At 43.3% G+C, this 25673-nt stretch overlaps 1 protein-coding gene across 4 annotated transcripts in view; it reads right to left on the minus strand.

Annotated features, from left to right (window-relative positions):
- Positions 1-23534, minus strand: part of CHD2 (chromodomain helicase DNA binding protein 2) — a 66784-nt gene extending 43250 nt beyond the window's left edge. Inside the window, exons 1-5 of one of the 4 annotated variants that reach the window (XM_081171005.1) lie at positions 22796-23534; positions 22311-22449; positions 5513-5732; positions 4270-4356; positions 3545-3610 (exon numbers count right to left, since the gene is read on the minus strand). In XM_081171005.1, coding sequence (XP_081027131.1) covers positions 3545-3610; positions 4270-4356; positions 5513-5732; positions 22311-22372 — 435 coding nt within the window. In that variant the 5' untranslated portion in view covers positions 22373-22449; positions 22796-23534. Of the gene's footprint in view, positions 1-1308; positions 1424-3544; positions 3611-4269; positions 4357-5512; positions 5733-22310; positions 22450-22795 lie in introns of those variants that run through there. The other 3 variants (XM_081171006.1, XM_081171007.1, XM_081171008.1) reach the window with 3 other exon arrangements.
- Positions 23535-25673: the final 2139 nt, after the last annotated feature.

Consider the following 25673-nt stretch of genomic DNA (forward strand, 5'->3'; position numbering starts at 1 on the left):
ACCACTGCTAGTGGACATGGAAGAGCTTAGTTTCATTCTGTGGCTTATTTTGGAGAGGGGTCCTGCCCGACCTTCCCCAACATTTGCCTACACACCCGTTGTGTCTATTTCAGACTTTTTCAGGCCAAAACAAGAGACCTCGTTTCCACCCATACGATTCCTCAAGTGCTTGTAGATGTTGTCTCCTTCGTTTTTATTTTGTGTACATGAGAATGAAGAAAAGAGCACCTTTTTTAAATGAAAGACAAACGAGGTAAGACAGCAAGGGATCTTCTAGGATTACATGGTCAAAACAACAGCAGGAAATGGACTAGAAAGTTGCCCAAGGTGGGGGGTTTAAGTGCCCCTTTTTGTCCTGTTCCAATCAGATAAGGAGACTATCCTGATACCAAACTTGGGGGTGGGAGACAGCTAAGAGAAGACTGAATATGTATTTCCCATCTCATCTATGTCCCAGTTAGAAACATGTTTCATGTTTTCTGGGATTATTTGCAAATTGACACAGGTGAAGGTGTTCCTTCACTGAATGGTGTTGGTTAAAAAACATAAAGTGAGTCAGAAATCCCAGAAGAGCCTAAGAAATGCCTCTTGTTTAGCAACCACAGTGTCCGCATGCAGAAATTTTGCATCAGCTCGGTTTAACTGATTTGAACTCCATCCATGGCTGAAGGAGGCTGGTGTAACATACTGGCCTGGTTCCCGCACAGTGCTGGGGCAAACTATGGCTTAAGGCAAGCGAGCAAGCATGCTGGCGTAGTGACAAAACTGCAGCCGCTTCGCTACTTGCACAGGTCGGGCTTAGCACTATGTCCCAACCCGGCACTGGGATTTGTGTCGCTCCAAACAAACCACAAGCTGCAGCCAAGATTTGTTCTCAGCTTACTGCTTGCGATTCCTTTGAAGTGAGACCAATCATGAACCCAGGTTGGGACACAACACCAAGCCAAACCATCACTTAGTGGCAGGAGCGAGGGAGCAGTGAATCTCCCACAGCTTTCCAACTGTGCGCCAGCACAACTTCCCCATTCCTTGTTCCATGGAAGGAAGCCTCTGTTCCATGTGGTGAGCTATGGGCCTACTCTGCGTTTCCACCTCCATTTCAGAAGGGAAGAGGAGCGTTCTTTTTTGGGTTTTACAATATTGTGTGGTATAAGCAAAAGTTTCCTACTGAATGACACATATGTGTGTACTTTTTTGTTTTTGTTTTCAACTCTTTATCTTACAGCATAGCCAATGGCAATGGAGGAAATGGGCCCAATAGTTATGAGACCACATAATATTGTAAAACAAAAAAAGGACAGGACTTACCTGAGCCCCTAGAGGGAGCTGCTTTCGTCTGCAGCGGAGATCTGAGGTGGGTGTGACATCACCAGCACAGTGCATGCTGGGCCATCGTTACAGAGAGAGCCTAGTATTGGCAGAACTTGGGAAAAAGGAAAACAAAAGCTGGCATAAATGGCATGCTAACAGCCCACTGGATCTGACCTTTCTTGGGGGATGGGGAGGGAGGATCTGTGGATTTCTGTCAATAATGGGGAACCTGGCACCCTCCAGACTTTCTTGGAATCTGCCTCCCAGTAGCCCCCAGCGATGTGGATGATGGTCAGGGTTGATAAGAGTTAAGAAGATAAGAAGAACCCTGGTGGATAGGCCAAAGGCCCATCTAGACCAGCATGCTGTTCTGACAGTGACCTATCAGATGCCTTTCAGAAGCACACAAGCAGGACCTGGATGGAACAGCCCTCTCCACACTTGAAATTCTCAGTAACTGGTATTCAGAGGCATAGTGTGGCATCCTGGCCAGTAACCAATGACAGCCAGTTCCTCAATTAATCCTCTTTTGAAGCCACCCAAGTTGGTGGCCCTCACTATCTCCTGTGCTAGCAAATCTCATTGTTCATTTTTGTCCTGTGTGCATGGCTGGATGTCTGGCAGCCTCTGAAGGGCCACAGGCAACCTGATCACCCCTAAAGCAAACTACAATGGTCTGCAAAGTATCTCCTGGCTTTCTCATTTCCCATGGAAACTAGGAATTTTGGGAGGTGGTGGAGTTGAAGTGGGGTGCGGGGACGCCATCTATGATAGTGGGATCACTAAGTATCATAGGACAGGAAGGGAGCAACAATCTGGCCAGAGTACTGCAGAAAAATGGGTGCCATGGTTGAGTAGTATGGAAACGGGGTGCATCTCTTTGCCAGCATCTTGAGAGCTGGCTCAGTGTGATGGTTAGGAGACCGAGATTCAAATTCTGCCTCCACCATTAACTCACTCAGTGAGCAAGTCTGTTTTCCCTCATCTGTAATATGGGAAATGAGAATACGGTCTTACCATTATTGTGAAAGTTATAAAACAAAACACGGAGGCAGCTCTAAGGCTTTGCACTCGGCAGGCAGCACCATTGTAAAGGACACTTGGTTGCTTAATTACTGTTGTGAGGCAGTAAGAGGAAGGGATGTTGGACCACCCACATCTGGGACTGGGGGGGGGAGGTCTCCCCAGAGCAGCAGAAAAAGGAGGGGAAGTTGGGTGGACAATAGAGGGGAGCATTTGCTTAAGCACCTTCCTTGCGTCCACACACAAACACACCCCATGCATACTGCTTTTACAGAGTAAAACACAACTGGTATTTATGGAAAGGGTTGGGCAGTCAAGCGGGAGAAACATTGCACAATGCAGATATATACTTTAGGGATAGAGAACCTGTGGCCCTCGAGATGCTGATATACAGGTAGAGGCTATTTTGTGTGCGTCCGATTGACGCGAAACCGCCAACACGAACCATGACCTGGAACGCAACTCCCACGCAAACAGGGAATTGCCTGTACTCCAACACCCATCAGCCCCAATTTGCATGACCAATAGTCAGGGTTGCTGGGAGTTGTAGTCCAGGAGTATATGGAGAGCCACAGGCTCCCTATCCCTCATCTGAATAGACAAGTGTGTGTTTGACCACCTTATGTGTTAGTATGTGAGTTTGTCTTGATGGACAGATCTTAAATCCAGAAGTGCTTATTATAAAAATGTAAACTGCCTCGAGGGTTTTGGCAGGTAGACTGGATAAAAAGGTAGGAAACAAGAAAATCTCTGGCACCACCTTTTTTATGAATGTAAGAACAGCCTGGCAGCTGGATCAGACCAACAGGCTATCTAGTCCTGCAACATGCTTTCAGATGCATCTGAGAAGCCTGCAAGCAGGATATAAATGCCACAGCACTTTCCCTCGCTTGTGCACCCCAGCAACTGGTCCTTAGATGCATACCAGCTTTGATCCTGGAGATGCAACACAAGTCAGTGTGCTATCAAGTTGCACACTGAGGAAAACCAAATCTAATCAAAACTCAACTCCAAGTTGGCCGTAAGTGGCCAAGAACAATTAATATGCATTTTGAGACAAAATGCTCAACCGTGGGTGCCTGATGCTAGGCACCTAAATCCATATATAGGCACCCAAGCATAAATGGACCCATTTTTAGAGGACTCCCGAATGGGAGATGCGGGTGCCGCTTATATTTTCAGGTGCTTGAATATAAATTTAGGTGCCTACCTTTGGGTTTCCAACTTGGACATTTTCAGTGTGACTCTGAACTTTCCTGAGCCTCATTTTCTCCATCTGTAAAAAACAGAAGGCGAAACCACTGCTTACCCTCCTTACAAATTGGTAGGCTGTGGGGGAATATTGAAGGGAGGGGGGGAGGAAAAGCAACTCACAAAATGGACAGCAAATAAAAGGTCGCAAGTTCCAGAACCACATTGTTCTTAGCAGAATTTGATGGAAGGCAGGGAAGGAGAGAAATGTCTCAGCCAACAGATGATTAAAACCCCAAACTGAGTTCATTTCATGCACTGAATTCGAGAGATGACTAATTATCTACAGGTGCGAAAGGGAGGGAAATGGTTTAGTGAAATGAAACATCATGCAAACACACACCCCTACATACACACAAAATGAATTCATCTCAATGGTGCCCCTCTGAGGTTCCAAGCACAGCCGTTCCTGCAATCATTTTCCCAGCGTTTACATCACAACCACATCAGACTTCCAATTCGGATTGTGCAACTGGAACTTTTTAACCATAACATTGAAAGTTCAGGGGCGTTCCACGGGCGCTGCTTGCTCAGGTCAGACTGCAGGAATGGCGCACGGCACGTCCAATGGAAAAATGCAGCTGCCATGGCGCCACCTCTGTGTTTCAAAGGTAACACTGAACAGAATGGCTTGGCCATTCCCAATAATGTCTTTCCCCTCCTCTTTATCCTCCCTCCCCTTACCTCTTCATTTATATTAAAGCGCGAGGGCTCCTGCCTGCTTCGGTTCGACCTCCTCACCCCATAAACATCTGGATATTCTTCCCACATCTGCAAAATAAATCATAATCACATTTGTACTGCATCCTTCATCCATGGATTCAGGGCAGTCGACAGATGTTCCCTCTTTCTTATGCTCCCAAGAACTCTGCAAGGCTAGAAGCGAGAATGGCAAGACACCAATGGTTTCTTCTTGTCACTTACAACCAGGGATCAGTACTCAAAAGAACTTTATTATTATTATTATTTACTGAATTTATATACCGCCCTCTACCCACAGGTCTCAGGGCAGTTCACAGGATTAAATCAGAATATAAAATCACAAAGTACATAATCAAAATAAAAACAACAACATGGAGGTTCAACTCCACTATCACGGCCAGTAACAGCTAACATACCAAGGCTTTGTGATTTTGCCCAATCTGCTTTTAAAGCCATGTTGTTGTCACCTGCCATCACTCATATGCTAAATAAATAATGAGTAAACAAAATTATCTTGTGGCAGTGAGTTCCACAGACTGATTACAAGCTCCTTGCCTCTGCCCCTATATTGGTGCAACGCCGGCACTCAAGGATGGCTTGTGGCTTCCAAAAGTGGCAAATGCTTGGCTGCTGTCAGAAGAGGATGCTGGATTAGATAGGCCTTTCGCCTGATCCAGCAGAGAAACCCTTAAATTCTTATCTAACAAACGTAGGAATAGCATGGAGTGTGTGGATTTTGCAAGCCCACCTCTCCTTCAAGACAGAATTTCCTACAAACTCTTTCTAATTCTGCAAACCTTTAATACATTCCTCATTCTATGTCTTTTCCCTGCCACTTTTAAAATTTTATTTTAACACATCATGACTAGCTCTTTGCAAACCTTCCAATCAAACTGTCCCTTCTTTTCAGAATTTCCTTCAGCGGTTCAAAGTACCGAAGAGGCAACTCAGCCAAATTCCAACGACACACAAAAGAATCCAGAAGGGTACACAATTCAGGCTTTGCCAAGTCATTGCCCTCCAGACCTTTTGGACTACAACTCCCATCAGCCACAGCCAGCAGGTTGGCAAAGGCAGATGAATATCAGGATATCAAACCAAAACCTGAAACCCCGGAAACAGAAGACCTTGTAGTAGATGGCAAGAAACCAGGCTGTGCTTTGCCACCTCCGCCAAAGGCCACTCAGCTGAGTTAGGCATACCCACCAGCAAGGGAACAACATACTTTTTTGACATCGGCGAGCCTTTCTTTCTTGGATGTTGGTTTCTCCTTGGCTTCCAGAGGCGTCTGCTGAGATTTTGAGCCCGTTGAGCCACTTTCGGATTCAGATTGGCTTTCAGAAGTCTCCGAGCTGCTGTTGGATTCGCTCCCATGCTCGCTTCCTTGCTCGCTGTCGGACTGGCTGGCCGAGTCAGACCCCGAGGCCTCTTCTGATGCTGAGTGACTTGTGGAGGAAGAAGAGAGGGTTTCATCAGTGTCAACCATCTTGCAAGTTCACACACTTATGATCTGTTGAAGCTGCCCAGAGTGGTTGGGGCAACCCGGTCATATGGGCAGGGTATAAATAATAAAGTTGTTGTTACAGTGGTACCTCGGGTTACAGACACTTCAGGTTACATACGCTTCAGGTTACAGACTCCGCTAACCCAGAAATAGTACCTCAGGTTAAGAACTTTGCTTCAGGATGAGAACAGAAATCGTGCTCTGGCGGCGCGGCGGCAGCAGGAGGCCCCATTAGCTAAAGTGGTGCTTCAGGTTAAGAACAGTTTCAGGTTAAGAACGGACCTCCGGAACAAATTAAGTACTTAACCCGAGGTACCACTGTATTATTCTTAAGCAGATGTGAGTCACCTAGTGCGCTTCAGATGCTGTTGGACTACCATAAAATATCAATGACTTCCCTTCTTCTCTTTCCATGGTTCATTTTGCGTAACATAAATCCCTGCATATTTTATATAAACTAAACCATTCAGTATTCCATTATTACATCCATCAAAACTTATTTACACTGTTGAATTTATCTTAATGTTGCCAACGTTTTCGAATGTACACAATTTCCCCCCATATAGTCAATAAACATTTTCCAATCTTCTTTAAACATGTTCTTCTTGTTCTCTTATTCTATGAGTTAGGTCCGCAAGCTGCGCATATTACATCAGTTTAAGTTGCCATTCTTCTTGGGTTCGGACCTCGCTCGTTTTCCAAGGGAAAGGCAGTTTTAGATTGTAAGCCTGAACAATCTAGGTGGCCTTGTTTTGTTTTTGTTTTGCTAAAGTGGGTACGTGGTAGTATAGCATCAAAATATAGTTTTTATTTGCAGAAAAGTTTTATCTTTTCAAAATCCAACACTGCTATGAGTTGTTTCTTTCCAATGTATTTCTCATCAATAAAAAATTGTTGTGGTGCAAGCAATTTTTTTCTCCTGAAAGTGTGGCCCAAAGAGAAAGAAAGTTCAAGAACTACTGCCAACTGCATTTTTTGTATGTTTTTTTTAAGAAAGGGGGAGGGGGAGGTTATAAACTAAGAAATACTTCAAATCCAAAGATTTGTGGCTAAAATACGAAATGGCTTTAAACTGATATCTGGCACAGAGGTTGGAATGTTATTCCAGCAAGGTTTAAGACAATATTAAAAAAACAAAATACAAGTTGAATTATTTTAATATGAGAGGGAAAAGGTCAAAAACACAAAATGCATTTCTTTGGGAAGCTGGCAGAGGGCAATATAGAGGTACTCAGGCAGAGAGGTGGCGGGGAGAAAAGACACAAACAGCTCCAGAGGCAGAGAGCCAGAAGCCATTTTAAAACATTCTCTACTCCTCTCTCCACCATCTTATAGATCTCCCTGTGTTGTTTTCTTCACCGATAGCCCAAAGGGAAGTGTGTTGTGAAAAGCACAAGCAGAAAGGCCTTTGAAAAACACTTGAGAGGACAGAAGGCAAATTTAAGAAGAGGATGGTCTCCAGAAAAATGTGCAGAGGATTCAGGCAACTGCCTGCATCACACTAGTTGCTGAACTGGACAGCAGCTACTTATTCACTGCCTGTTTTGGATCATGGAACAAGGAAGCTGCCTCATACTTTGTCCATCTAGCTCAGGGTTGTCTACACTGACCAACAGAGGCTCTTCAGAGTGCCAGGAGTCCTGACTCCAGCTGTTTAAACAGAGGGTGGGTGGGTGGGAGTTTTTCCTAGTCTACCTGGAGATGCTAGAATTGGACCTGCAACTTTCTGCACTCAGAGCAGATGCCCCACCAGTGAACTGCAGCCCTTTCCTAGACAGAGGAAGCTGCCTTATATCAAGTCAGATTGTTGGTCCATCAACTCAATATTGCCCACACAGACTGGCAGCAGCTCTCCAGGGTTTCAGACAAGAGGGTGTGCAAGCCTGGGCTTCGGCATGCAGAGCAGTTGCTCTACCAATGAACTATGGTCCTTCCCTCTGTTACCTCTTTGGGGGATCTAGAGAAGGGGATATTTAAACTGCAACAAATATATGTTCACGAGCCCTCCTCCCAAAGAGTAAAAGGAATAAAATCCCATTTCCTGGCTTTGTGATCATCAAGTGTTCTGAACTAACCAGGGGAGTCGCTCCCATGTTTAGTTGCTTAATCCTCAGCGTCTTGACTGATTCAGTTGAGACAGAGAATCACAGAATTGTAGAGGGACCACAGGGGTCATCTAGTCCAACCCTCTGTGATGCAGGAATCTTTTGCTCTTTCCACTGAGCTACCCCAGGTCCCCCAAACTCTCCATATGTAAGGCTGCTGAGTTTGACATGAAGACTCTAGGTCTTCGGAAGGAAAGAGTAAAAGAAACAATGTGGTTGAGCAATGTGGAACAAGGAGCAAAGCGAGCCATGTTCAAACTCTCCAAAAAGATCCATGGGTAAAACTTACATCTAACCTACTTCACAGGGTTACTGTGAGGATGAAACAGGAGCAGGCGTCATGGACGCAGGCAGCAAGGCTGAAGGATGTTACATATCAAAACTGGCAGCAAATAAAACTAGGTCAGGGGCAGCCCATACAGTGAGCGCCAGAATGTTAGCACTTAAATAGAGAAGAAAACCTGATAACTGAGGGAAATGAACAAAACAGTACAATCCGAGGAGAAAGGAATAAGAGATTTTCTTTCTTAGTTCAGGTATTTTACATAGAAGGAAAGTACTCAACCAAATGTACAGAGGTAAAACTCCCTCAAAGCTATACAACCAATCAGGGCACATGCTACCACAGTGAAGCTCATGCAACTCTACCTGGTTGCTAAGCAACAGCTCTGCTGCCACCCCTTGGCTAGTTGACAAATTAACAGAAGTAACCCTTTAAGGTGCACAGTGAATGATCCCCGCCTACTATTGGACTTCCATGTCCAGATACTATAGGACTCCATCTTCCACCAACCCTGGGCAGCATGGCCAATTGCCAGGGATGATGGACACTGAAGCATCTGAAGGTCACCACCTTAGCTATGCCACACCTTAAATCCTATCAAAACACAACTGTTCCGTTTCACAAGGGAGAAGAGGCTAGGCCTAAATTTTGAAAAGTAGCATGTGCCCAGTCATTGTTTGTTTACCTACAACAGAAGTGGGACAACTGTTTTCAGCCTGAGGGCCATATTACCTTCTGGGCAACCTTTCAGGGGCCACACGCCAGTGGTGGGTTGGGCAGAGGTTGGTTTCTACACAAAGATATCCCTCTTTGTCTTCAATCCAGACAAGCAAGAGGCATTATCAGAGTTCAAATACATTTTCCAACCAGACAGAAGCAGTCACCAAGAGTGTGAAAAAACGAGCCAGTGCTGGGTGCCGCCTGGTGAAAGTTCTGAGGGCCACATAGAATTTCATCCTCAGGCCTTTCTTCCTAATCCTAGCTGCAATGCAGGAAGCTGTGGTTGCTCAAGTGCGAGGGAAATGCACTCTGCATGTGCCTAGAGGCACTTTTCTGGTGATTTTTCTTCAGCACATTTGTGACGTTCAAAATTGGGACAGGGGAGGGCACACCAGAATCCCAGTGCCCGAACCACATTCTGCTCCAGCGCCCTGCAGGCCTGTGTTGCTTTTTCAAGCAGTGTGGAGCCTGCAGGGAGGCGGTGGGCAGACGCAAGCCCCATGCCACCCGAGCCACTGCATCACTCCCATGAGAAACGTGCGGCTCGGGCGTGCTACAGGCCCTGTGGTAAGTGCCACCCTCCGCAGTGTGGCGCCCAGTGCCCCCTTCCTCCCCTAGCTATGCCTCTGCTGAAGAGGGTCTGGGAATGCTAGCTCAGAGATCAGTTGGTGCTGCCAAGCAAAAAGTAGAGTAACCAAAGTTTCAGCTGGCCCCCTCCTATGCCTTTAGCTGTGAACTGATGTGTAAGAATTACCAGGACTTTTTCATGGCACAGACATTAATATCCTCATTTCCCAATTTCTACAAATCAATCTGATACTAAAGGCATAAGAGCAGACCAGAGTGTGTGCTTTCTGGGTCAGTGGCAACCCGTGTTAGGGAGAAGTGGGGTAAGCGTAATTAGAATATACATGGACTATTTTGTGGTAGATAAGTATCTCAATGGGCTACCTAAAATAAATAATCTAGGGCTGGATAGGTCCGGATTTTTCCGCACATTACCGGGATTTCAAAGGCGAAATTGACGTCCGGGGGGGATTTCCGAAAGGTGGTGCTACAAAATTTTGGGGGGTTTCCAACAACTTTCAGAATGCCCTGGTTTTGAATTTTTGAAATAGGGCAACCCTAAATAAGCCAAAATAGTTATTAGGGCAATACCTTTATTAGACCAACCAAAAATGTCACAAAAATAGTGTGCAAATATTTTGAGTATTTTGTGATTATTTGGTTGATCTAATAAAGATATTGCACTAATAAATGTTTTAGAATTTTTCTTAAGGACCAACACATTTTTAAAGTAAATACAGGAAAACAGACAGCATTTGAAAAGGCTCAGCCTCTGCCAAACACAAGAGCCACAGGCAAGATTTAAATGGGACAATGAAGCTACTTTTCCTCGGCAGAGAAATCTAAAGGGTTTTCACCTTCCTAACACAAACCACATACCAAGCAGTCAAAGGACCTGCAAAATTAGCCACACAACAAGTTCTGTGATGCATCTTTTGGTAGAAAAGGGGATTTCCCCTTCAACTGCAGGAAGCTGCTATTAACAAACTTAAAAGTGGTGGGGCACATGCCTAATCTTTGAGTGCATTTCATAAACACGTCTCTCGAGCAATTTCATCCACAATAAAGTTGCTCTGTTTATGTATACTCATCTGAAAATGTAGCACAGTACTAAACTCAAACTTTGGTTGGTAGGGGTAGCCAAAGTGGTGCCCTCCATATTTTGTTTGACTCACTGGCCTCAGCCAGCTTAAACGATGAGGATTATTTATCATCATCATCATCATCAAGGATGCCAGGGCTGCAGATTCATAACTGATGAAACAAAAACATAAAACGTACTAATGACAATTCCAAAGCAGACGTAGACTGGGATAAATATCTCCACTTAAAACAGGGGTAGGCATCCTAAGGCCCATGGGCAGGATGCGGCCCAATCACCTTCTCAATCCGGCCCGCAGATGGTCCGGGAATCAGTGTGTTTTTACATGAGTAGAATGTGCGCTTTTATTTAAAATACATCTCTGGGTTATTTGTGGGGCATAGGAATTTGTTCATATTTTTTTTCAAAATATAGTGTGGTCTGAGGGACAGTGGACCGGCCCTTGGCTGAAAAAGGTTGCTGACCCCTGACTTGAAAGGTTTGTCTTCAAAAGGTACAGAAAAGGTAACAGATACAGCTTCTGTCTGATAATTAACCTGAGGGAATTTCCAAGGGTCAGTTGTCACAAAGCTCAAGGCCTGGTTCCTGTATTGTGTGAATCGACCTCCTGCTAAGCTGCTATCTGCAGAGGACAGTGACGATGGCCCTTCTCTCCTCCTAGGATACCTGAAGGCTCTCTCAAAATGGCCATCTTATTCCACAGATTATCCCTTCCAGCGAGATGTGCTTCCAAAGAGTTGAAGCCTGGCTTCTTCAAAAGACCCTTCCTTTGCCATACTGCCCCCATCTAGTCCAGTCCTTGGAGGGACGCGGGTGGCGCTGTGGCTTAAACCACAGAGCCTAGGACTTGCCAATCAGAATGTCGACGGTTCGAATCCCCGTGACGGGGTGAGCTCCCGTTGCTCGGTCCCTGCTCCTGCCAACCTAGCAGTTCCAAAGCACGTCAAATGTAAGTACATAAATAGGTACCGCTCTGGCGGGAAGGTAAACGGTGTTTCCGTGCGCTGCTCTGGTTCACCAGAAGCAGCTTAGTCATGCTGGCCACATGACCCGGAAGCTGTACGCCGGCTCCCTCGGCCAGTAAAGTGAGATGAGCGCCGCAACCCCAGAGTCGGCCACGACTGGACTGGTCAGGGGTCCCTTAGTCCAGTCCTATCGTCAGAGCAAGGGCACATTCACTTCATACATTTAAAGCACTATGACGCGACTTTAAATAGCCATGGGTTCCCCCAAAGAATTCTGGAAACTGTGTATCATGAAGGGTGTAGATCAGAGAGCTATGATTCCCAGAGTACCCCAGGAAAAGCAACTGGCTGCTAAAAGCAGAATCACGGTGCTTTAAATGTATAAATGTGGCCTTAGCGTCATGCAGCAAAAAAAAGAGATTTCTTGCGGAACCTTGAACACTAAAAAACTTACTATGGCATAACCTTTCAGGAAGTTCCTTTTCTTCCCCATGCGACACACTGTCACAGCACTCTTTTTCTCATGGTTTGCATTGCTTTTAGGAAACTTTCTCATAACTGTTTTCCTCTTTGTGCCCGCCCACCCCCAAAAAACCCTCTAGGATCCTCATATTCACCCTTCTTTTTCAGTTTCCTAATACATCACACAGGCCCGTTCCCAGACAGCCACTGAATGCAAACTGGAGAGGCCTGACTCCCGAGCATACGCCCCCACTGGCCGCTTTTGCTGCAAGGCCACAAGATTTCCGTTGTTCTGTGACATCTGGAGTTTCAACATCCAGAGGGGGAGTTGCTTGGATTTAACCCTGTGAATGTGGCCTCCATCAGGGAATAATAGGTTGCCAGGGATACGGATGTTTTACTGAGTGAACAAAAAGTGCAGCAAAGAAAGAGATCAAGCATAATGGCCCATCACCACCACCCATGATTAAAGAGCATCTCTGACAACTTCAATAGGAAGCTTCTTCCCAGTTCACACTCAAGGAAGAGAGAGGATAAACCAAAGGCTCCTTTAGACTCAAAAGATGAAGTAATTCTTCCAGCAATGTGATGGGGGGTGGGGAGCATCCCAACAGATGAGAGCTTACTTTCAAGTTACACAATACTTTTTTCAGGCATAAGCATGGGGAGGGGGAGATACAGGGTTGCATAACAGCCATTATTAACTTAGGCCCATTTATTTCAGTGGGCCTACTTTTGAGTATAACGTAACTGAATGCAACCGATTTCTGGGTGTGACATAAATTGGGTACACACGACATTTTAAAAACACACTCTTTTCCTCAAAGAATTCTGGGCACCGTGGTTTGTTTAAGGGCTGCTAGGAATCGTAACTCTGAGGGGTGAACTACATTGCCCAGAATTCTTTGAGGGTGAAAATTTGCTTTGAATGCACGTTGAAGGCTCAAAGTTGCACACACTCAAATTCATGGAAAATGTTAACTTGGTAGAACTTTGTGTTTTTCGAACCCAAACCAAGGAAATTCAGATTTTAAAATAAATTAATAATAATAATAATCTTGCTTTCAATGACTGCAGAAACTCACGGCCAAAATCTTGAGCAACTATAATCCTAATTAAAGAAGTCGTATCACTTCTTCAAGTTTTTGGTCTGTGGCATCACTGGCCCTGTCAAGACTACCCGCAAACCACAACGCTTCACAAGAATCTTGCAAACTCTTGTCTTCTTGAACAGGAAGGGAAACCAAATTGAGTAGGGTTAAGCATAATTTCTGAAATGTGAGCCATCTCTACACACACACACACACACACACACACACACACACACACCTCTCACCACCTTTAGGAAGCAACACTGGTGTGGGTCACAGCCCACAATCAAGCACTTCTACTGGAAGCAGGGTCAGATAGTATGGAATGGGCGGGGGGGGGGTCATTTCACAAGTTAATTAGTGACAAAAAAAGGCAAATCAATCTCAAAGAAGCTGAAGAGTAACACTTTTTATGAATGTCCACTAATAAAAAGCATTGCTATTGTGATAGGAATTTTATGGTCTTAGATATATGGTAATGTTCATAACTGCACATACATAGATCAACACAGGAAGACCAACCTGGAACCATTTTGATTCCTAAACTGACCAAATCCTTTCTCTGCAAGGTTAAACTGGAAAAGCCTCCCCATTGTCTCTTTCCTCACAAATCCTGTCTCAAGGATATGTCTGTTTGAATAAGGTGTGAGCCTGTGACCTGGCCCAGGAAATAAGTATTTTACCACTACAAAAGAATGGCCAGGCTCCCCAGGCAATCCAATCAAGTAACTTGCCAGACAGGAGATAAACTGTGACAGGAGAAAAACAACATTAAAATTTCTGTGATGTAGGTGGGATGTATCTGAGGGGTGGTCTTAGGTTACACCCCTTCTGTGATGTATGCATAATGTTTCTGGGGGTGGTCTTGATCTAGAGGATGGGAATTTCAAAAGTCTTTATAAGCCCTTGCACAGCAATTTTAAGGAGTCCTCTTCCTCTCCTGCGTGTGAGGGGAGCACCCTGTTGCAACAGATCAATAAAGATCAGGCTTACTAGCTGCTTTGCTTCTCAATATTCTCTGGTTGGCCTCTGTTATTTTCTCCTACCAATAGGGAACCTATGTAAGGACTCTATATGGGCTCTTGGATACCCCATAAGGGAAAAGGGCATATTTTTATTTACAACACTATTCAGCATCCTTGAGACAGATCTGCCTTTTTTGCCATTTTCATGGGATGCTTCCTGTTTTCATGCATGTGGTGCAAGTATTTTTTTAAGAACAATAAATGCACAGTGATTGCAAATACAACACTAAACAAACTTGGAAGTTTTGCCAAACACAAATAAACCTGCTAAATTGGATCACTTTCTGAAGCATCAAAAATGTTTCCAATTTAAGCTGGAAAACTCCCGACGCAACATAGCCTAATCAAATTAGACTAATCTGCATAGGACAGTTTTCCAATTCATAATTTGCCATTAAACCCCCATCACCAGGTTCGCTGTAGTATTAAGCCTAACGTTAAACCAGGGGTCGGCAACGTGCAGCCCATGGGCCGGATCCAGCCCACAAAGACCGTTTTACCGAGCTACCTCTGAACCGAGCCGCCCACTCGACGAGTCCCCCGCGCGCTGCGCTAAACCGGCGCAGCATGGCACGGGGACTTGCCGAGTGGCTCCGGAAATCACACCTGCACATGCGCAGATACCGGAAATCACTTCTGCGCATGCCCAGACGCCGAAAAACGCTTCTGCGCAGGCACAACTTTTGGTGTCTGGGCATGCGCATAAGTGATTTCCAGCACCGCAGACATGCACAGACGCGATTTCAGGCATCGCGCTGCCCCAGTCCGGCCCACGGACAATCTCTGCGGGAGTGATCCAGCCCATGGTCGGTAAGCCTTGCCAACCCCTGCCCTAAACCATTGCCCATAAACCTGGGAAAGGGTTGTAGCTCAGTGGTAGAACACCTGCTCTGAATGCAGAAGGTCCTGGGTTCAATTCCCAGCATCACCAGATAGGGCTGGGAGAGACCGCAGCCATGAATGCCAGAGAGCTGCTACCAATCATTCTACGCCCTATGATCAGAGTGACAATACTAAACTAGAGGAACCAAAGTCAGCATAGAGCAGCTCCCTATGTTCCCAGGCTGCCCGCTTTGCAGATGCCACAAGGGAAGTGAAAACAAGCTAGCTCACTACCCATACCCAATGTATTGTTGCATGCCAACCCAATCTCTGAGTAGTGGGTGATTTCAGGTGCCTACCCAGGGTTCAGTTTCCTCAGAATGAGGAACAGAGAAGACTGTGGTGTATTTAGGACAGGCATAGGCCAACTCGGACCACCAGATGTTTTGAGATTACAGTTCCCATCACCCCTGACCACTGGTCGTTAGCTAGGGATGATGGGAGTTGCAGTTCCAAAACATCTGGAGGGCCAAGTTGCCCTATGCCTGATTTAGGATATATGGCTTATTTACACACATATACAACCTAAAACTATGCTTGAGGTGCTGAAAGCATTAACATCCCAAGGTGGTCTTGCTTCTCCCATAGCCAGAGAGTTGGATTCAAGCAGAAATCAAGCATGTCTCTCAGGCTGTGGCCTGCTTCTAGCTTCTACTCTGAACTTTGTATTTCTAACTACCAGCCAGTTGAGGGGGGGGGGGAACCTATTTCGCCTCTGGCACAAAGCCACTTCCTTTGTTACCTTAATGACCCATACTTAGGGAGCCATTACAAAGAAGCTGGCCTGGCTATTCCAACAAATTAATCCTTGCTTAGATTTTAACCCTTGCTGGATCCAGGGATTAGAAGGGACTCGGGCATACAGCCTATCTTCCCTCCAAATTGACAATATCTTACCTGAATTCAGACTGAACTCTTCTGTGCTCCCCTTGAGTTCAGCAATACCAGCACTGGAATTGGGAGTTTGGTTAAATAATCTTTTTGTTTTCACTGCTGTTTTTGATCTTGCTTTTGCACTTCATTAAAAGTTTAAAAGTGGCATCTTAAAGGCTTAACATATTTATTGTGGCACAAGCTTTCACAACTAGTCCATCAGATGCAAATTCCCTTTGAAATTTGCATTTTCTCTCTATTCACTGTAGTGTTGAAGTTGACTTTTTGACTCTGTCCTATTTGAAACTGTCAGCATGCCTGATGAATAATTGTTGATTCTTAAAAAAATATTTATTGTGAGCCGCTGTGGGCATGGTCTGCTAAAGATAATTAAACCTCAAAAAGATGGAAACTACCCAGGTGCCTAGGCAAATGTCCCTGGAAAGCAATGTATCATTTGTAGACGAGCAGCCTACCGGATTTAAGGTGCACATGTACCAATACATCAAAATAGTCCTGATAAGAGTAGACAAACCTACTGAATTTCAGCCACTGGCATTTACCATTTCATGTGCGAAGTGCCCACAAGACGGATGAAAATTCACAGAGCAATTAAAAACTCTGATCCATATTTTGCCATTTTGGGTTGGTAACAGTTTTGATGACCGAACAATTACAAATTGAGGCAGGGTTACAGGGCACCCAAGTTGAAAATCTGCCAGCCTGCAATCAGGTTATTTGTGTACACAGAGCAAGGGCTTTTTATTTTCCTGTACTTGTGTTCATTGGCATAAGAGACAATGGCACTTTAAAGTTATGCAGAATGAGGCCATTCCTCTTCTCTTCATTAAACCAGATCCAGTTACTTGGGCTGCTTCTACATTAATTAGCAGCAATTGCTAGCTTGCAAACAGCAAGAATGAGGCCATCTGTGACTCACATCTCAAACAATGGGGAAGTCAGAGGAAGGCGGAAGACAAACACTAGTCTTGTGACATTCCAGATCTCTTACATCTTTAACTGCATTAAATATGTTCTTTACAGGCACTCTTCTGACCTATGCTCTTCACAAGGTAAACCTCTGGTGTAGAGGAGAGATCAGGGTGAGTTTTGCAATGATTCAGAAAGTTCAATGGAGCACCAGACAGGATCCAAAACAAGAGTTTGGGATTAAGTAGCAAGAGTTCACAGTACAGGAAACACAAACTTTTCAGTTCAAAGGTTGCCAAAGCACTACCAGCTGGCTTGAATTGTTAAGAGAACATCACCTATTTTGAGGAAATATGTGTAAAATACATAGAGTGCATTTCCCTAAACACATGAGGGAACAACACCTCCAAAACTATGAGCTTTCCAGGAAAGGTGATGTGGCTTTTCAGCAGCTGTGAATGCAGACACCTATGTCATTATTAAATCTCAATTTGAAACATTTCAGCACATGTTTGTAAAAGTGCTTCACCTGAATTATTCCACACCTGGCCAGGTGCCGGGGATTATAGGGTATTAACATAACCTTCCTGTTGTGAAATCCCTGTTTAAATTTGATCTAATGTGTGAGGCTGCCCTAAAGAGCAGTCTTCTTCCAGTATAAAGGACTGTGTTCTCCTTTGTTAAATTGCAGCCCGATTAGACATAGTTAAACACACACACACGTTCTGTACCCATTAAAGCAAAATAGCTTAGGGAGAAATGGTTGGGTTCTCCCCAATATCTGACGAGACTGCTGACAAAGTGTGCTCTAGCCTGAAAAAAAGCTCGTTCCTCAAAAAATATGTTGCCTGAAAAGCTGTTCTCTTGCTATTCTTCCAAAAATGGTTTGAGCATAAGGGGAAGTAGACTACTCAAGGGAAAACCCAGCGTTTTTTAGCGGCATATTCTGGTTTATTGATCATGTTGCCACTGGCTATGAAGACACACATCCTTTTTTTATTTTGCCATCACAGTTTTTGTTTCGTTTTTTTAAAAAAGCTTCATGCTTTTTAAGCGCTGCATTGCTCTCAGCCTCTTGCTTTCCAGCATCGCGGAAGAAGTGAGCACGCTGCATGCAAAAGGCTTCTTTCTAATCCGCCCTGGTTGGCTGGAGCAGGCAGAAAGCTGTCTGGCTGTGAGAAATGAGAGGACTGTGATGTCACCAGGAAGGCAGGGCTCCGGCTGACACAGAGCTCTGCCGTTGTTGACCCTCCTGTTTCCAAGTGAGCCGGCAGCCAACCAGAGCTCTTGTCCAGCCCAAGATGGCCTTTGAACTATCCACCAGCAACTTCCTGCTGTGCTAAAAAAAAAAAAAAGAGTACACAGTGCAATGCAGTATGTCTGTCAGCTATGCGGCACAAAGGAACAGCCATTTTGTGACAGACCTGCAGTAAAATGCTTAGCGTTTTCTTATTTTGCTCCGACCCACCTAGCCCATTTATTCTCCCCCAAAATAAATGCTTCGCGCCTCACACCACAAGAGATATTAAAGCCCCCCTCCCCCACCAGTAATTCTCTCCCTCTCTCCCCTCCACCCTCATTGCTCATTGTCCCCAGCTAAAAATCCTCATTTTAAATACGAGTGGTGCTTCTTAAAATGGCCGCCACTGGCTGAATGTGCTTGTTAACAGAAATCTGCATGATGCAGCTTAGTTACTGCTTACAGCTTTAATGAGAAATTGCTCTGGAAATGAAGCCCCCAGCTTGCAGGGAGAGCGTTAGCGGGCACAACAAAAATGCTATATTAACTCTGTGTAGTCTTAACTAGTTTATAGATTGTGGTGCACGGAGGCAAATATAAATGTTGACATACTGAAGGATTTGCAATGTGAGCATGCATTTCGAACAGCACAAAAGACAAGTATCAAACAGCTATTTGTAAGAAATCCTAACTTTATGCAGACTCCTCTCATGTGTTATTGAATACCCCAATCCGGTGTACTGTTTACCAGGACTCCATTGGGTACAGCGGAGCTTACTTCCAAGTAACAGCCCAATCCCAACTATGTTTACTTGGAAGCAAGTCTTGTTTAACTTATGCTTAGGGTCAGGTTGTGCAGCCTCATGGAACTTCTTATGTATAGGGGGTTCCCGAATATATGTAGGATTTGTTGCAGGTGCTCCCATCTTGAATATGGTGTAGCTAAGGATCTTACAGGAGGTGCAACTAACCTGTGACCATCCAGAAATTGTTGGGACTCCCAACTCACAGCAGCCCCGGTAGCATGACCAAGGATCAAAGATGATGGAAAGTACAGAACAGCAACAGCTGGAGAGGCACTGGTGGCCCATCCCAATCAACAGCCTACTTGGGGGTGGCACCCCAGTTAGCAAATTCCCTTGCCAGGAAGATTAACCTGGTATCTTCCTTCCCTAGCTTTCAGGCAGCAACAGGAAACATTTTCATCGCTGAAAAGTGCTTTTCATTAACACAAGACGCCCAACTGTGTTCAACAGGACTTGGTTCCGCATAACATGCATCAGACTGTGACTTAAGCCAGGTTTTAAGAGGGACTGTGTTTCTCTATTCTTTTTAAAATACTGCATTGTGTTTTGATTTTCTGTTTTTATTGTAAGCATTGCACAACGTTTTGACATGAAGTGGTATGGGAATTTAAAATTATTGGTTCATGAGCATATTGGGAATAACATGGTTCCATGACAAACCTTGTGTGAAGTTCTTAATAGCTTGGGCTTGGAACGAAATCTTTTTCCAAATGACTGGAAGTGTTCCAAGCTATTTATAATCTAAACCAAAGGTGGGCAACCTGTGGTCCTCCAGATGTTGGACTAAAAAATCCCTTTGGCCCAGTCAGTGTGGCCCATTGTCAGGGATAATGGCAATTGTAGGTCAACAGCATGTGGAAAGCCACAGGTTCTCCACCCAACTTAAACCATAACAGGTTTTGTTGCAGAATATGCCACCACAGCTTTTTCATTCAACATACTTGCCCATAACCACATGAGAATATTCACTGTTCACTCACAGCATCCACTTGTTAGCTAAGAAGTGTGAAACATTATAATTATGAATAGGATTAAAGGTTATAAAACCAGAGAAACTATAGTAGGCAACCATTGTGCAATGACAAGCTGCATCAGAACATGGACTTGAGTTGTATATTATTTGGGAGTTTTATCCCATCCAATATAACGGCATATGGAAGAAGAAGAGACCTAGGGTCACCTACAAGTGACCCTAAAGATCATGAGCCACATAGAATCCCCATTCCAAAACTGTGGAGCAAGTATTAAAAAGCAAAACTTCCTGCAAGAATAAAATGTGTTCTCAAAACATTTCCCAGTAGGAATTGTGTTCTCTGCACAATGTATTCTTGTAGACCAAAGCATAGGAAACACTTAGGGAAAAGAAATCTTGAGCCAATTTTTGCAGGGTGGGGGAAGCAAAGGAAGGTAAGTTACTTCTTTCTCCTAAAAACAATATAAGGAACATGTGACTAGTCCCATCTCTCTGTCTCATATACACATTTACCCACCCTTCAACCAGCACCCCAATCTTATCACTTATCTCCCAATCAAGAGAGGCCTTGATGTAAACCATCTATGACACGTTTCTCTACCCCAATCAGATACAGAAAGGAAGTTGCAAGTAGGATGTGTGTGTACAATTTTGAGGTGGCCTTCATAAAAGTACTTTCCCCACAGATACACCTTCTACAACATTGAGACAACCAACAGCTCAGAAAATGAACTCCAAGGAGGAATTGTTTACAGTAAATATTGTTTTTTCCATTAGTCCCCGTGAGAAAGTATTGCTAGTAGTAAATATCTTCCTTTGAAGAACTGAAAGGGGAGGAGGGAGAATAGGGATCTTTATTTCAATACAAAAGGTGTTAACATAATGCTTACCAGGAAAGCAAAAGTTCATGTGTGGAGGTTATGCAAATAATATACCCATGGGGAAGAAAAAAAGGGGGGGAATGTCAAAGGGGTGGTTAATCTAATTTTCTAATTCAATTCACATTTCACAACTTTTTAAAGGTTTAGTTTGCTGCCCCTCACGATACTAAACCCCTTTGTTCAGTTTATCACATTTATTTATTCCTAAAATGCAGTGGGTTTCTATAAACGTGGATTAACCAATTAACCAGCTAATTTCAAAAACAATGTTGTTACCAAGTCAGCAATTTGACTTTCACAACTGCATGTCTGAATTGTGAGTTTCATAGAGTTGAAAATTATGCATTCCTAAAAAGAGATCCATGCTTTCTTGTACCTAGGTGTGGGAATCAAATGGCTTTTTCACCCCCATCAAAAATTGCAGCTGCCTTCAGTTTTAATCTTCAATTAAATATATCCACATCCACTGAAATATTTTACATTGCTTAAACTTTGAATCTCTTAGTGCATAACATACTGTAGGAAAACACCCACAACCCCTAGGGTTTTTCTACCACATGGTATTAATTCAAATTCTAATAATCTATTGAATTAAAATCTAAACATCACAATATATCATTCATACACTTAAAACAAGGAACAGGTTGGTACACAAATTATTTTCAGGATTATAAACACAAAAAGCTGAAAATGGGATTTTAAGTAACAAAACAAGCTAGGGTCAGTAAATATGTTGCAGAAAATTATTATCAGAATTATCAGGGACACACAGCTAGAATTCCCTTGCTACAGGGCTAAGCAAAAAAGTGACAGATTCAAATTAAAAATATTTTTATTAGACTTGCCATCCCAACACCTGCAAAAAAAAAATACACAAAAAATCCCAAACATTAAAATTTACTCCAAGTTAAAAAGAAAATAGACAAGATTCCAAGGTGTCCCACTTAGTTCATTTCTCTTTTAAATGGAAGAATCTACTATCAATGGGGAAATCTGGTTAAACTGTATCAAAATATATTAAAATACCTAAAACAGTATCAAAGTTCTGTAAAGCCAAATTGAATATGAAGCAAAGGGTGTCAACCACACACACGCGTTCTGGTTTTTATTATAAAATGATATTTTTTTCATTCATAAAACTTTGTGTAGTTTCTTATTTACAATACTATCAGGCTTCTGTCTGGCCTTCAACTAAAGTTTAGACTTCACAAATTCTTCAAAGGAAAAAAAATCCCTTATATGTAAAATGGTGCAATGCAGCAGTGGCAATATAGGCAAGGTCATTTTTCACAGCACAAAACCCCTCAAAAACACAAAATTCAGAAGCTAAAACTTGCATAATATACAGGAAAAGGTTCCATCTGTAGAAAGGTGCTTTACCTTTTAACTATGGCATGGGGCCTTTCAATCACACCACAACTTCCAGAAATTGCAACCAAAAAAAAAAGAAAATCAGGGTGTGGCATATTAGCAAGCTCAAGGTCACTCCTTAGAAAAAAAATCAAAAGCATTGAAATATATATTTTGTTTCTCTCCTGCTGGTAACCCAAGGGTGTCAAAAGGTAAACAATGAAATCAGGTTAATAAAAAAATAATAAAGTTGAGAGATCATACCTCGAAGCATTGCTGTGGACTGAACCCTCCTCTCCTTGGCTTTTATCCGTATCTCTCATCATCTTTTTATTCTTAAATATTTAAGGGAAAGGTAGAGAGGTGGCTGTGTTTGCTTTGAAGTCCTGTGCCCAGGTATTTACTGTCAAAAGTTGAAAGAAAGGTAAGGTCCCAGTTTGTGCCTATGGCTTTCAATACCAAGAACAAAGTCCTGACGCTGCAATGGTATTTGTTACAATAATGCAGAACGCTGATCAACACGGGGAAAACGGAGAATATTATACATTTTTTTTAAAAAAATACCACGAGGGTACACAGCCCTGGGGAGCATCCTACAAACTTTCCTAAAGTAACCCTGGAAGCAAGTATTCTCGGTATTTTATTGCGTCATTCCAGGGTCGTTCAAACCGGTCGAGGGGGAAAAAAATCAAAAGTATTCAAAAAGGACAAAAAACCTTCAAAATGGTAATTAATAATCGCCCACCTACCTGATTCAGGCACCGGCGCCAGGTCCAACCCGATATTAGTTTCGGGTCGTGGGAAAACATTAGCTCCAAAATATCTCAACGGCAACACGGAGAACGAAAGAAAAAAGCCGGATTTCTTTTGAAAAACAATAAAATAAGGCGTTTAATCCCAAACGATCTGCATTCGTTCAATTGCCAGAGGCGATAATTAGAGCCAAAAGATGGGGTAAAAAAGATCCGGAGAAAAAAAGCTCATTAAGAGAGCGCACAAAAATGGAGGTACGCCATGGCTTCCAAGCTAGGAAAAACAACGACCTGGGCTGCCTCCACGGCTGCTTCTTTCCAACAAGGCGAAGGGAGAGCGCCCCAAAAAGCTGCTTTTCTGCCCGAAAAACGCTCGATGCCCCCTACGACAGTCCCCGCGAGAGGCTAGGGGCCACAGGAGCCCCCTGAGGTAGCCAAAAAGTTGGGCAAAGTTGCGCAAAAGTGGCGGAGGAGGGGGAAAAAAGCAGGGAGGCTCAATGCGCTCTCCAAGGCACAGCCGCCATCTAGAGCTTTCTTCCCAGCTCTGAGCTCTGCCTTTGATTGACACTCTCTACATTTACCCCACAACTCAGGTGATGTACCATAGACCCACCCCTTCATTTCCACCCAAAAAGAGAGGGGGAGCCTCCACCTCAAGGGTGCATACCCCCCATCACTGGCATCTTCATACCCAACTCCAATCTGTGGAGGAGGCAACTTAACCCCATCTGGTTCAGACACCCTTTCCAAGCCAAAAGAGATATTATTGGTTGCTTTTGTTGGAGAGGATTGCCTTAGATCACTGTCCTTGGGCTAAAATTACTTCCTCTTTGGACAGGAAGTTGTGGTGTAGCAAGCCATTTTGAAGGAATGGAAGCAAGACTGGTATCCAGTGGGTTGGCACCAGTGGTTCACATGGGAAGGCTAATACCCCCAAAGGGTAATTTTTAAAGTAATTCATCAAGTAGCTTATTTCTGATAGGCACTGAAACACAAATAGCCCAAAGCCATTAATCGTATAAAAGTAATTCCAATGGGCACAAAAAGAATTATCTATTAGCCCTTTTGACTCAATAGCGCCACCCTAGTGGTTCTATTTGAAAAGGACAAAATTGTTGTGCTGGAATTCCAATTTGCTGGTTACCAAGAGGTGTGAAATAATTCTAACATAGCCATGGTTCTATGACCCATTTCCTGAGCTCTTCATTTCAGCCACACTCCAATGACAAAAGCTTACGTCTCAAACATCAACAATTAACAAAACTATTTGGAACTCCTATGGAAAAGGTGGCACAAGAGTTGCTTGTCCAGTGACCATTCCCTTCCTGATTGGGATATTGGGTATTTCTCATAACCCCAAACACATGGAAAGCATGTTATACCATTGAAAAATACCATGGATGGACAAATGTCTACCCTCCAGTGACAGAGCAGAAGGTCCAAGCAAATGACAAGTCCCATCACTAGAACCAATCTGTTGCCACTTCCCCACATTATTTCAGCCCAACAAAGCTAGTATACAATACACAATTTCAAGCGAGCAATTTGAAGAATTTAGTTGAGAATTCTCTACAATGGAAGAAGGCTATTCTTGAAGGTAGGTTCCAAGTCTTCAAACTGATGAACACCTTTGGGTCAAAGTTAGTGGCCACCTGAGATTCTTACTAGTACCTCAAGCAGAATTAAATATCCAAGGAATCACACTAGTCAGAATCTCAGGTGTCTTGCCTAAACCCAAACCACCACTAGGCAAGCCATACAGAATACACATTAAGAATGGGTAATTGCGCAACTCCCATCTTTACAACATTAATATCAGAAACATGAACATCATACCCATCAATAAAAATCTTCAACAGCAATCTGGCAGTTTAGATCCAGTTTCCCCATAATAATTATTCACAGCAGGATGTCAGAAAGAAAATGGACCTTCTAACCCCAAAATTATGTATCAAGTTACTAAACTACCAGATCTGAGTTACTTGGTAGACATGAAGTGGCAATAGGTATTCAGTAATACAATAAAATGCATACGGTTAACTTTAATGGTGTGCATAGGCAATTATTCAACCTAACTTCTTTATCTAGCTAGGGTTGATTAACCAACATGGTAGAATCAAAACATTACAGATTTGTACAAACAGCAATTCATTTAAAATACTGTTAAGTATGATCAAGAAAATCAGACCCACATACCACACCATAAGGAAATAAAACTATAATTAAATGTTTAGAAAAAGTGTTGGTTTTTCAATATGTGTATATTATCCAACTCTAGAGCTGTCATAGGAAACTCTAGGTCATAGTGTGATGGTGAGGTGACTACACATATTTGTACCATTCTAAGATAGTTGCACTGTTCCAAAAATGTCTTGCTGACATCTACCATCATTTATCCTAGATCAGGCAGACATAAAACCCATAGGAGGATACAACCTTTTCCACCTAGCCAGAAAACACAGAATATAAAGCCCCAACCAAGAATAAGATCCTACTAAAAACAGACAGTAATCTGAAAAGTTAGCAAGTATTTGAAATATCATTTCACAAAATATTAAATTCTTTCTGTAATCAAACAGTTCTTGTCAATGCAACCAGTGACAGGAAAGATCAATACATTAAGAACCTTTAAGCCTGAAAGACGACAAACAAGATAAAAATGTAAAAAAACCACTTTTATTTAAGCCATTTAAAGTAGCACAGCACTTCTGCCAACAGGGGAGAAAAGTATCCATACATTCCTGGTTTGAAAATTCAGTCGGCCCATTCCATCCCCAATGCCAAATAAGCTATATTGGAAGGGTCAGAAATCATTTGATTTTTTTAAAAATCCATTTATCAGATGATCATTAGCCCAAATCTTCTCTGGTTTAGA

The sequence above is a fragment of the Podarcis bocagei genome (assembly GCF_964188305.1).
Source record: "Podarcis bocagei genome assembly, chromosome: 14".
Classification (NCBI taxonomy): domain Eukaryota; kingdom Metazoa; phylum Chordata; class Lepidosauria; order Squamata; family Lacertidae; genus Podarcis; species Podarcis bocagei.